Source organism: Phaenicophaeus curvirostris, chromosome 2, assembly GCF_032191515.1.
Source record: "Phaenicophaeus curvirostris isolate KB17595 chromosome 2, BPBGC_Pcur_1.0, whole genome shotgun sequence".
Lineage (NCBI taxonomy): Eukaryota > Metazoa > Chordata > Aves > Cuculiformes > Cuculidae > Phaenicophaeus > Phaenicophaeus curvirostris.
In genome coordinates, this window is record NC_091393.1 from 72030979 (window position 1) to 72043871 (window position 12893).

A 12893-nucleotide genomic window follows, 5' to 3' on the forward strand; every position below is an offset into this window, starting at 1 on the left:
TCCCATAAAGGCAGAAGAAAATCCAGGAACAGAATCTAAATCTTCTGAGATGAAGTCCAGAGGATTAACTGATTCTATTGGTGACCCCTACAGTAGGGCTAGAGGTAGATGAATCAGCTCTGTTGACCTCTGTATGAGTTTTGAAATCTTCTGATGGGTCCCTAATGCTGTACAAGCTGAACATTGTTAGTTAATCATGTATCTGCACAATCCACCACAGTGATAGCAATGAAGATAAAATGGTCTACGAAGTTTTGACAAGCTATTTTTTTTTAATTTATTCATCAATGTACACCTCTATGTGTAAATGTGTAGAAATGTCAAGAAAGATGAAAAAAACCTTTGATTACAAATAAACTTTAGAAAATAAGGATTTAAAATAATCCCTGTACAACACAAATCCACCAAGGAACCTGGGACAATAGCAGTTTCAAGACAATCAGATGGCAGGGTGTGCAGGTGCCACTTTAAATTTCTTCCGATATGCATCTCACATTGCATATTCCCACCTGAACTGTAGTTCAAGCTGTTACACATAAGTCTGAAGAGAACCAATTGACTTGCATTTACTAAACAAAAGCAATTATGTTCCTGGCTTTATATCCTGAAAGATTCCATTATCAATAGCATCAAAGAACTACAGAATTGTTACACTATACTTTCTAGGGCATCAAGTTCAGGCAGAGGAGTGAGCAGAGGTAAAAAAAAAATTACTGAATACAGCACTGGGGAAAACTAGCAAAGCTGCAACTGACCTAAACTAACAGCAGAAACAAATTAATTTATGAAACAATGGACTTAAATGTTTCATAGATAACTTGGGAAATATTTTCCTTTCCAGTGTATTTGAATTGTCTCATATTGCAAAGCTTTAAGACAAGCTCTGTCTGCATTACATTTTCTAAAATGTGTATGGCTCATTTCCAACATGATGTAAGTCTAGGATAAACAGAAAATGACGACTGAGCACACCACTAATGATGTGAGTGAGATGTCTAGGCTTAGAACATTTCATAAAACAAAGGAAAAAGGGAAACTACATGCAGTAATACAAGGAAAAAAAGAATCAGCAACTTGGAACCAAGACTTATCCCTTGCGCAAGTTTAGTTTTGTTTGTAAATCCGAGCAGAGCAGAGCCTTCTTGTCTATCATTCTACTCCTACTAACCCGGTTAGAAAGAATTCGAGTGAAACTTATGCCATGGCATTTTCAACCAGGCAATTTTCTTAAACAGGTAGAGAATTTAAGCTTGATATCTAGAAAGAATGCAAATTTACATATTCCAAAAAGAATTAAATAAGAGGAAACCTTTCTCAAAAGAGCACATGGTGCATAAGATGCAAATGTGCACGGCCCACTAGTGTTTACCTGGTAAAATATCCCTTTCAGTTCCATATGTTCTATTTGAAGAATTTTGTTTAGTAATTATAATTGTATTGTTTGCAGTCTAAATTCAGTGTTCACTCACAGTAATACACAATTTAATCATATACACTGTGTCTGAGAACATAAAGCCATTTCAATTATTGAGTGAAATGGGGAGAGTTCAGCCACCAGGTTGTAACATGAATGGAATAGAAAATACAGAATCTTGGAACAAAATGATAACGAGAGATACAAGGAGTACTGAACGTACCATGGCACTGTCCATTCCAGCCTCTGAATCCTACTCTGCAAGGAATGCACTGGTAAGAGCCAGGAGCATTGACACACAGTGCATCCGGACAAGTAGCTGGAGTCAGGCATTCATCAATATCTTCAAAAGAGAAGATGAAAGGAAGTATCAGTCAAAGCAATAACAGAACACTGAACAACAAACTAATCTGTTTTTTCTGACTGTACATATGTTATACTAATATGTTTAAAGAGTTACATACTTCATCTGCTAGAGACCTAGGAAGGTACAAGTTCACACAGATTTGTACCAGTGAAGGGGCGTCTCTGAGATATAAATTAGTTCACAGTACATGCAACTGAATCTGAATTTTCTGTTATGCTGTGAATCTTTGGTAGGGCCTCCATAACATGCAGTAGATTTCTGGCTTAGATAGGCAAGAACAATTTTGCTTATGTCACCCCTTTACCATATTGAAATGTCCTGATGCTCTTCCTATTGTCAGTCTCAAAAGCCTTTGAAAGCACATTGCAAAACCAATAAATTGTAACTCTGACTTCTCAAAGCAAAAAGGAATTTGGTATTGTACAGTGTCCCAGAGTTATGCGGCATCTAAGTATTATGTGGACTATAGATTTAATTGTATGAATCATAACCAAAGAAGTTTACAGGTTATAGGGAGTTAACTATGTCTGAAAGAAGGCACAAACAACACATACATCACTAAGGCTGGCAATGTTTAAGGTGATAAGGGGGCTTCTTGGATAAAAAGAGGTTCTAGTTTATCCACAACAAAAGAAGACATAGGTCTTGAAAACCTCATGGATCTCAAGTCAAGGCTCTGGGCATCTACCAAGAAACTTATCCTGCACCACAGAAACCCACAATATATGCAATATATAGAAACTAAAAGAGACTGTGTACAAAAACAACATTCAAAGACAAATTGCTGTCAAGCGACCAATGATCAGAAGATGGTGGAAGTGAAACCGTGTGGACAACCTCATTCCAGTCTGCTCCCATACTTGAGTATCACTTTATAATACGATCTTTTATTACATAATAATTATAAACTTTCTTACAAAATATTTTCTTTATGCAGCACATAGAACTAATGAAATCATCAAAGTGACCTCTAAACCCAGCTTCCTAAGCTCCTGTCCCTTCCCTGTCCAAAGCCAAGTGGTCATGTCCTCTGCAATTAGAGACAGCTGCTCCAGCACAGAAAGCAGGGAGGCAATTTACCTCTGGCTTTAGAAACAAGCTCACAGAAGCAAAACAGCCTCCAGCACTTGTAATTTAACTGGACAATGCTCCAGCTTTCAGAGAATTAACATTCCAGCTCTAAATAACTCACTGGATGTGGGCAAATTACAACTTTTCATAGAATGATGATTATCTAGCTGAGAACACTTTCTCATAAAAGCAGCAACAGGCCTCTTCAGCTGATATGATGCAGACCTGCAAATGTTTCTCTGTGAAATTGCTGCGAGTTTTATTTAATTAACAAAAAAAATCCACTTTTGCTGAAACCTTCTCTCAGACCTGCCTGCCCTCGAAACACACAATATGAGTGATATCTTTGGTACTGAAATTTTCAGTCAAAATAAAGTCTAAATGCTGCAAGGCTTAAAGAAATCACAAGAAGATTTCATAGGAACACTTAATTGCATGCAATGATATTCAGCTATGCCTATAACACTGTTCTACATAAACAGCAGACTCTATAACATACATGCCCAGGCTAGGCACACAACAGACCTTGCACAAGCATAGCTTGAAGGCAGAGTGAAGATGGAAGTGAGGAAGTGTAAGTGAAATGTGTGTATTGTGTGCAGTTTGGAGGACTCTTGCCTTTGTTTTTGAACTGTGGAGGAGGTGGAAAGGAGTTATTTGTGGAATCTGGAATCTGTCAGTAGGGTGACTATAATGTGTAGGTGTAATGACACTGTGAAATGATTCCCCAAATGTGTCATTTCCTTGGTTTGATGGATTTGGTGTGGGAGGGTTTCTCCCTTAAGCAACCTTAAATAACTTTCAGCAGAGAATTTTGTTTCAGAAATTACACATTATTAAGTTAAATGATAGAGGACTACCACCACACTACTTAACATAGAAGTTAATAAGAAATTTGATGCACTGTGATGTTCTGATTTCTAGACACTTTTAATCACAGATTCCCTACTGACAGAGAAGATTTGGAAAAAACAGTCATAAGTGTAGAGTGTGTGAAACATCTATTTAAATTAAAAAAGCCTGAATAGAAAGAAGAATCTTTTAGCACTGCTCAAAACAGCAAATACAGCCACAGCAGCTTTAAATTGGTTATTTGCTAGGCAACCTAACATGTTAACAATATTATTCTGTCCTAACTAACTTAGACTGAAGCATGAACAAAACTATGTTTAAAATGAAATGGCTGCTTGTGGTTTTTAGTTCACAATTCAAGTTGAAAATGAAAAAAGAAGAATGGCAAAAAAAGGCAAAATTATCACACTGAAAAATAATGTGCAGTTTTGATGTTTACACTTCCTAGGATCTACTGCAACATGAACTACCTCCTAGACAGATATTTCCGTATTTTAAAAAATTCAACTTCTCAGATGCTACCTGCTGTAATATAGGAAAAGCTATAAATTGTTCTTTTCTTAAACAGAAATTTAGTAAAATATGTAGGAAAGGACTAACAATGAAATTAAGAAATTCCATGGTAAAAGCTGTTAAAATAACTGTCCTGGAATGGTTCTGTCCATAGAGGGGGAACTCTTTTGTAGCATCTTAAGTATAAATACCAGGAATTGAACTGTGGTTCCAGATATCAAAAACCTGAAAAGATTGAAGAGTACTCAAAAATATTTCTTGTTCAAGATTGCACCTTCTCAGAAGGTGCATTCTCTCCAACCCTTTGTAGCTCAAGCCATAGTGCTAAGCCTCCCTTGAACAGCAGGTAATGTTAATAATTCCAAACAGTGTTAACATTTAGCATTATTTTTGTGATACAAATGAACAGTAACTCCACTTCATCATCCAGGACATACTGCAGATAAAATAAACAATGTCCTTTTGAACATTCTGCCATTTTCAGCTGGTGTACCAGGGAAGTTAAACGATCTGAAGGCAAATTAAATGAAGAAAGTAGCTGTGAGAGATTACCGGCAGTAAGATTAAGCTAGAGAAATTACCCATGGAAATAAGCATAGAGTGGGTTGGTAGATGGAATTCTGAACACAAATAGATATAAAACCACTATGCCAAGACATTCCATCTGAAATCAAATAGCAAATTGAGATTCAAAGGAATTAAAAGCAACATACCATGCAGAAAAATATTAATTTCCATCTAATGGTCAGATTTCTTAAAAAATAAAGAAATAGATATAAAGTTCTCTGTTGAGATCAGAAACAGAAGTCAAGGTGGACAAATGGCTTATCCTATTGCAGTTGCTTGGCTTGGCAACTGTTACTGTATTACTACTGGCAAAGACTGCAAACCTACCTTTACATTCACCTCTCCTGTTCATTTGGTATCCGCTATCACAATATTCACATCTGTATGAGCCAACAGTATTTATACAAAAGCCATCCCCACAAGTATGAGGTCTTGAACATTCATCAAAATCTGCAAATGAAAAAGCGAGGTTAAGAGAAACTTTGCTTCACGATGAAATTATGGAACATCTCAGCTCCTCTAAACAGTGTTATAATTAAGCATAAGTAAGTAAGTTTGAATTTTTTGAAGCTGGTTGTAAGCCACAGCCCTACAACTCATCTTACTGAGCAGTTCCATCTTTACCTCACTGCTTGTAATCGCAGAGAGAATGAGATCTAGAAACAATCAAGCAGTAGAAGAAAGGCCAGTGAGCAGCCCTATGGTTGCAAATACAATACGCATCATTAGATGTATATTGTGCCCCAAGCAGCACTAACCTGAGGAAGATCACAGCCATTTCAGGCTGGCTGTGTTGCTCTGCAAAGTCCATGGCTGTTAGTAGCTATTTTAAAAATACAGTTTGCTACAACTGCTAGTCTTTGAAAGAGTTTTGATTTTTTGAATGTGTATTTTCCACCATAGAAGGTATTTCTACTAAATGGTAGCTTTCCTAAACAAGCATGATACTGAATAAAGTCTTGTTTTTCATAAATGGAAACTGGTAAAAGAGTTAAAAATGCGTCCAGACATCAGTCCAATACCAATGACATTGAGAAAAAAAGCTGAAAAGGGCATTTTAGGAGGGTTTAAATAAGCTTCTTAACTGATTTTTCTATTTTTATTTTCTACAAAGGAGAACAGTAGTTACCAATGCAGTCAGTTCCATCTTCACTGGCCATGAACCCAGCCTGGCAAATGCATAGGAAACTTCCTTCTGTATTTTCACAGCGTCCAAGGGAACAGAGATGGGGTGCCTGATTACACTCGTTAATATCTATAAAAGATATAAAACCATAAGAATATAGAGTAACGCATTTAGTTGTGATTAATTTCGTGCATTCCATGCCATGCTTTTGAAAACACTGATCTTGTAATTATTTTAACTATTTGAAGAAGTATATATTTTTATCTCCTTCAGAACTGAAAAAAAAGGCAGTAAATAGTTTTGGCTGGAAAAAATGCTCTTATTGCTAATTTTACACTGGCTTGAAGAATGTGACATGATTACTATTCAAATCACTTCTCTGTGTGCAAACTGGGCACAAGCTATAAGCATGGAACACTAAAACAATTTGGATAAAACAGAAGGATTTTAAGTAATTGCCATTTGGCTGCGTATCTGTGTAAATTATTTTTTAATACTGTAGTTGCACCTGACAGCATGCATTGTCAGTGTGAAGTTACTGAACTTCTGGTAGCATGCAAAGCTGATAATATGTAATCTGGCAACATGATATAATAAACTCTCCCTGATCCAAGTTACAGAGGAACAAGCATGCTCTGAATGAAGGAAAACTATCAATACAGCTACTTCCAAATCTGAAAGAGCACGTACATAGCCAGTCTAGGCTCTGCCTCACTTTCATCAGAGCCTTATCTTCCAGAATTTACTAGCTTAGAAGGGGATGAAGACCTCACTTTGCAGATCACCTCATGTGCTTCTGGGATGTTTGTAATATACTTTTTCTTTTCAGTAGAAGTTTGAAAGGGAAAACCTAACAAAATGATGGGATTTAGTCCAGCTGCAGAGCTGGTAGCTGGGTAAATCATTCTTTAATTCACTTATTCTTTCCCCAAACAGAAGTGCATTTCTTCCTAGCACTCTGACGATTTTAGATACCTGATGTAAAGCTGAGAAGCAATGGTCTATCTAATCACTTTTTCTCTCATCTCACAATGGGAAAGACTCTCATTCAATTTAATTAAATTGAAGTCCAGCTCTGAGTGGCTGAAAGTCTCTGTCAGAGACTATGGCAAACTGTTTAACACACAAAAATCTAGTTCCTATGTAGACTGCAAGCATTCAGTAGAGGAAGCAACTCCTGACTGCTCTGTAGCATATTTCCACCTATCAAACTCTATGTTTCAAGCATTTCATAGCACAGTTATTTTAGATTTTCAGAAGCACCCATTCATACCAGAGCACTTTGTCTGCTGCTCGTTAAGTTTGTACCCCTCGTAGCAGATGCAAGTGTATCCCACAGGCAGATTAACACAGTGTCCTGCTCCACAGATATCAGGATTAACTGTACATTCGTTGATTTCTACACAAACAAACAAACAAACAAAAAAACCTTTAATATTAAATTCTCCCAGATAGTTCAGTAAGTGCATAACATTCTGTAATCCAAATAGAAAGATCAGGCCTGAAGACAGCTGGAACATTTCTAAGTCCTGAGTTTCTGTAATAGTAACTTTATCTGAAGAATCTAGAAACTATCTAAGCTTTTCTGAGTGACATATTCTCATGGCCCATGCAAGTTCTATAAATGAGTACATAAAAATAAAGTAAAATTGAGATAATATCAAATAAAAAAATATGATTTAACCTCTGTATCAACATTTAAAAAAATGATTGAAGTGGGTTACCGATGCTTTTTACAGAATACTCATCTGTTAATGGCTTGGATGTATATAGTAAGATAAAGAGATTCAGATATAGGCTGCATTAGACGCTAAACCCCAGTAGTTTTAGAAATTATTGAAGTATATGCATAACTGCAAAAAATACTTATGACCGTGTTTAGTTGCAATTTAAACTAAGGTTATACAGCAGCATGAAATCATAATTCCTGAGAAAAAGTTATCATCTGTAAAGAATATTTTTTTATCCAGACTACTTGGAAATACATTGCATTTAAATTCAACTAAATCTTAAAGTGCAGAATTAAGACACTCAAACATCTCAAGTCTAACTCCATTCAGTTTTTGTCCGACAAATCTTACTTCACTTCTACTTTACTCTTGAACAAAACTCAGAACTCTATCTGAACAACAGATTGTTTTACTTGTTTCCAGCATGCAGCAATTTCTAGCTCCACTCCTTTTCCTAAGGAAAAAAAAAAACAGCAGAACATTGAAAACTATCTTTTTTTTTTTTTTCTAACTGATGTAAGTTCCCAGCAGGGTAACTTCTTCTCCTTGTAAGGAAGCAGGGAGGTAACTGACAGAAGGGGTGCAGTCACAGTAGACTTCCAAATTCTGGTTTGGGAGTCATCATTAGTAGAATTTATACACGGGATTGACAAACTGTACTTAGAGACAATTGAAGGGGGCAGCTGAACGCTTACAGAAGGAGAGGATATTTTTCTGTACTCTTCGAGTAGATTCATGAAGATTTAACTGCAGTCAGAACTGTACTGGGTGATTTAGGCCCTGTAGATGCTGCAAACAATTAAAAAATACATTCCTTCATAAAGGAAAGCCACTTTTAAAGAATTAAACTTTTATGAAAGCATGTGCAATTTTTCCCTGTGAATGCAAACTGGGAAACCTCTTGGTAGATCTAGATAACCTCTACCATATACTATACTGCATCCTGAAGTATTTACCTGGATATTGCAGTTACTTCAAAGCCTGTGTTAATTCTGAGGGATTAGACAATGTGACATTGTAATGCTTTCATATATACACGCATAGTACATTCACCTTTTTGTTTTCAAATCTAGAGCAAGTGAAATTTTCATGTCTTTTGGACACAGACATCGCTTAGACAGTTTCAGCTATGACAGGAGCATTACTTGCATTTCCATTATTTTCATTTCTTGACACATGGATGTAGAAAAGGCAACTTTACCACATCACAAAAGGAAGAACCACAAATATCAAAAGAACACTTCAAAATACATTTTACAATAATACCTCAACTGCTTTTTGTAGAACATGCTGATCTACAACCCATGAAATTGACATCCCTCAAAGAACGTGAGTATGTATACTTCACGAACACAAGTGCTAACCGTCTGGAGACCTGACTTGTATCCAAGAAGTCTTCAGTTCTGAACTTCAGTTGCAGATCACAATCTGAAGTGGAATTATAAGTTTTTCCTTCTATCATTTATTTGTGGGCACAAAAATGGAAGGTACAACCTGGGAGGGCTTAGTCCTGGCTCTGTGGACAGCACCTTTGCTGCTGTGCTGTTCTATACTTTCTATCTCTTTCCACAGTATTCCTTTCTGTTCAATAGCTACATTCTCTTTGCTACTACAGTTAAGAAGTAGCATGGAACATTACAGTGTCAGGAACTCACAGTCATGTCTTAATTTATTTTAGTCCTAAAAAGGAAGTACAATACCTGTAACTTGAGTAGGTGCAATTACTTGACTTGCACTTGAAGTAGAGACTTCAGGAGCAACTTCAACAGGCAGAGGAGGAGATGTTTTCTCAATCACTACTGTGGGACATGGAATAGAAATCAATCGTATCCAAAAACCCTCCTTAAAGCATTGAAAAAAACCTTAAAAAATTCACACACGTGTGAATTCACACTGAATGAGCTAGACACTATGGAGCTTTTCATTAGTTTATTCTGCTTAGCTCTGGAGTAGACAAAATAGTATAACTGGGTTTTCCATCATTCTGTTGCTGGTGAAGAAAAACTGAGGTGCTAAAGAAAGCACGTACAACGGTAAAACTTTTGCAGTGGAAGTTATGCGTAAGTCCACAGGCAGGCAGTAAAGTTTCCTCTTGAAAGGGACAAAAGGCCTCTAACTCTGTTAACATTAAAATTCTCATGTATGTAATCTGGGATATCAATTTTGCCTCAAATTCATCTTTGACTCCTAGAGGTCATCCAGTCAGTGCCAACCTTCCAACTCCTCCCACTTCAGCTTCCATCATTTCAGCGCCTCCCTCCCCCTGATTCTGCTCACGGAGAAATTGCTGGTGAAGCTGCAATAAGTTTTTCTAACTACACGTTCTTCCATACTAAAAGACAAGTCAAAACAAATTACCTGGAAACTGTGGATGCAGGTTAATTGTTGAAATTCCAGGAGAAAGCTGAGGCTGCCCAGGCTCTAGATAAGGCTGCTTTTCTTGATCAAAGGAAGCTAATTCCTAAAACAATGAGTACATTCTTACATTCATTACATTTGAAAACATTCTCTAAATTCAGCTATCATAACAACTCACAAACTCCTGGCTTAAGAATCTGCTAATATTCTCACATAAGCGGCTTTTGATAGTAGGCCATTAATTACCACCAATTTAAGCATGAAAGAACATGGAATACTATGTTTACAGAATGGCATACAATTTAACATCGATTTTATTTGAAGTAGCCAATCTGAGGAGCTTCTATTTGCATCTTTGGTTTTGTCCCTCCATAGGTCTCCCACACTGTGGTTTTCAATTACTTACAAGAAGTATTTAATTGCTGTTCAGTGTCATACAAAAATGTATAATCACGTATGTCTCAAAGACTTCCACCACTGTGAAAGGTTCTCTCTTAGGTATTGCAGTGATTACCTTATTTTCTTAAAAGTGTCAGATCCTTATAAGTTCTTAGGAAAAATGAAATGATGTGCAGCTGCAGTTATTCCTAACGAATGCCATTACTTTCAGCGCAGAGAACATGGAACCTTCAGAATGGGGGACTTAACACAGATATGCACCTGCTCTTTTCCACTGAACACACAGCAACCCTAAAAAACTAGGAAGCTAACTTAGGCATTAATGTAAGTCTCTTAATCAGGTGTCACAAATGTTTCTGAAAACTTCATACTGTTTCTCAACAATTCATTGTCACTAGCTTTCAGTATCTGTAGTTCTCCTTCACAGTGTCTGCATTTTTTGCTATCTTCTTTAAAATACAGGCTCTAGGAAGGGACAGAACAATATCACACTAGACCCTCCAACAACATCCTAAAGAGAGGTTAAAGTTATCTTTTTCCTGTACCTCAGTACCTGTCTCTGGTTGTATATAATAGCATGACATCTTTTTGCCTCAGGATTTGCACTGTAAGTGCTCAATGAATTGTTTGTTCCTCATAAATCCTAGATGTTTTTCAGATTTATCACTATCACATCTCATGCACATGGTCTGCAAGCTAATTCCTAGATAAACCACATCATATTTTACCTGATCAGGGGATGCAGTTGCCACTAAAACCAGAAAAAAAAAAAAAAAGAAAATTAATCAGCCTTTACATAACGTTTACTTACACATACCATATAAAACTACTAGCACATTTGAAAGTGGCTGTTGCCTTTCCACAAGAATTTCAGGCTCTAACCTCATTCCAAAATAGTGCAGACTTGAAGCAACGTTCCTGAAGCAAGTGTAAATGCTAATCTGAAACCAGAAGACAATTCTACACATTGACCAATGCTTATAATTATTTACTCAATATTCAGCTGCCTTCTATGCTTCTCAATTGTTTAATTGTTTCCTTACAAAACAATCTGAGTAACTCACAAGTTATTAGCTCACTGATTAAACTTTTTAAATTCCTTCCAAGGAATATCAACATCTGTAATTATTTAATGCCTTAATGTTATAGAAGTAACCACTAATGAATTTGCAAGAAATTACTGTAAAACAAGTAATCAAGTTTTGAAATTTGCCTTTTGATGAAGTAAGCAAAAGTGGTTTGCGTTTCTTTTCTCCATAGAAGTGGCTTTTTTTTTCTGGGAAGGAGAGGTAGAAATTTTTATTTTCCATTGCCGTTTGCCCTTTTTGAATTTATCACTCTTGCACAATGACATTTTCTGACCGAGGGTGAGAAAACATCTGTATCTGAACATGCGTCCACTCATACTGAGCAAAGCGATCGAGTTGAGCCTTGTCTCATTGTGACAGGTTAGAACATATTGTATAGCCATCTCTTTATCTCTCCCTCCCCATTCTTCATTCCCGAACTATAGGGTTAGTCTCATTTTTCTTTTTTTTTGTATAAGACCTCATATAAAATGTCAGAAGTAAATCAGGTAACACAATACATTCCATAAGGTGGAATAATTTGCTGTGGAAAGTGATGTCTCTTTGTTCCACACTGTATGCAGCTACTCCGCAAAGAAACATACCATTGAAGACACATGCACAGAAATATAGAAAGATTAAATTTTCCCACTCTCACCTTCTTGCACAGCCATCTCAGTCTCACTTTTCTGTGAGAAGGTCAGTGCCTCCACTGGCTCTTCCTTTGCTGGGAGAGGTGGAGGAGAAGTACCTTTAGCAACAGGTTGAGTAATCGGGGTCTTGCCAATGACAGGTGGCTGTACTCTAACTGCAGGGTGATGATATAGCTTGTTTCTGTGAGGACCAGAAACCGTATAACCCATTCCACCAGGGCAGATTTCCTTAAAAGCAGCTAGATTTGGGATGGGAAAATATTCCTTTTAGGAGTCTAAAAGTGCAATATGTTGACATAGTGGAAAATATAATGACTACCACTAATAAATTTAATCTAATATTGTATATACATTTTTACAAAAAACTACTTAAAGACAAGCTATTCATTGCATGCTAATACGACTGAGCATTCTCCCAAGAGCATGTTCTGGCTGTTATTCCCAGAAGGTTTCCACTCCAGTTTACCACCTTTCTTCAGTTACATTTAATCTATCATTATATCAATATCTTTTTTGTATTAATTCTCTTCAAAAAGTATATCCTTTCTGAGTATGCAAATTGCCATCATCACCTACATTACATAAGGAACGAAGATCACTATTTCTATCATTCTCTCTTTGCAGAAGTCAAAGCAAAAAAGCTCATCGCCCTTACACTAGAGGAGCAGAAGAATATTCAACCAGTAACAACATTCATTCACAGGACTGACTACATCAGAGGTCTCATACTAGCCCTGATCCAAATTCCACTGAACTGAATGAGTCTTTCCACTGAC

The 12893-nt window shown here is 36.7% G+C and overlaps 1 protein-coding gene across 6 annotated transcripts in view; it reads right to left on the bottom strand.

Moving 5' to 3' along the window:
- LTBP1 (latent transforming growth factor beta binding protein 1) overlaps window positions 1-12893 on the bottom strand; it is a 196196-nt gene that overhangs the window by 54935 nt on the left and 128368 nt on the right. For 2 of the 6 annotated variants that reach the window (XM_069852452.1, XM_069852455.1), the window contains 8 exons: window positions 12123-12356; window positions 11126-11148; window positions 9999-10101; window positions 9341-9436; window positions 7184-7309; window positions 5914-6039; window positions 5112-5234; window positions 1638-1757 (listed from right to left, as the gene is read on the bottom strand). In XM_069852452.1, coding sequence (XP_069708553.1) covers window positions 1638-1757; window positions 5112-5234; window positions 5914-6039; window positions 7184-7309; window positions 9341-9436; window positions 9999-10101; window positions 11126-11148; window positions 12123-12356 — 951 coding nt within the window. Of the gene's footprint in view, window positions 1-1637; window positions 1758-5111; window positions 5235-5913; window positions 6040-7183; window positions 7310-9340; window positions 9440-9998; window positions 10102-11125; window positions 11149-12122; window positions 12357-12893 lie in introns of all 6 variants that reach the window. The other 4 variants (XM_069852451.1, XM_069852453.1, XM_069852454.1 and 1 more) reach the window with 3 other exon arrangements.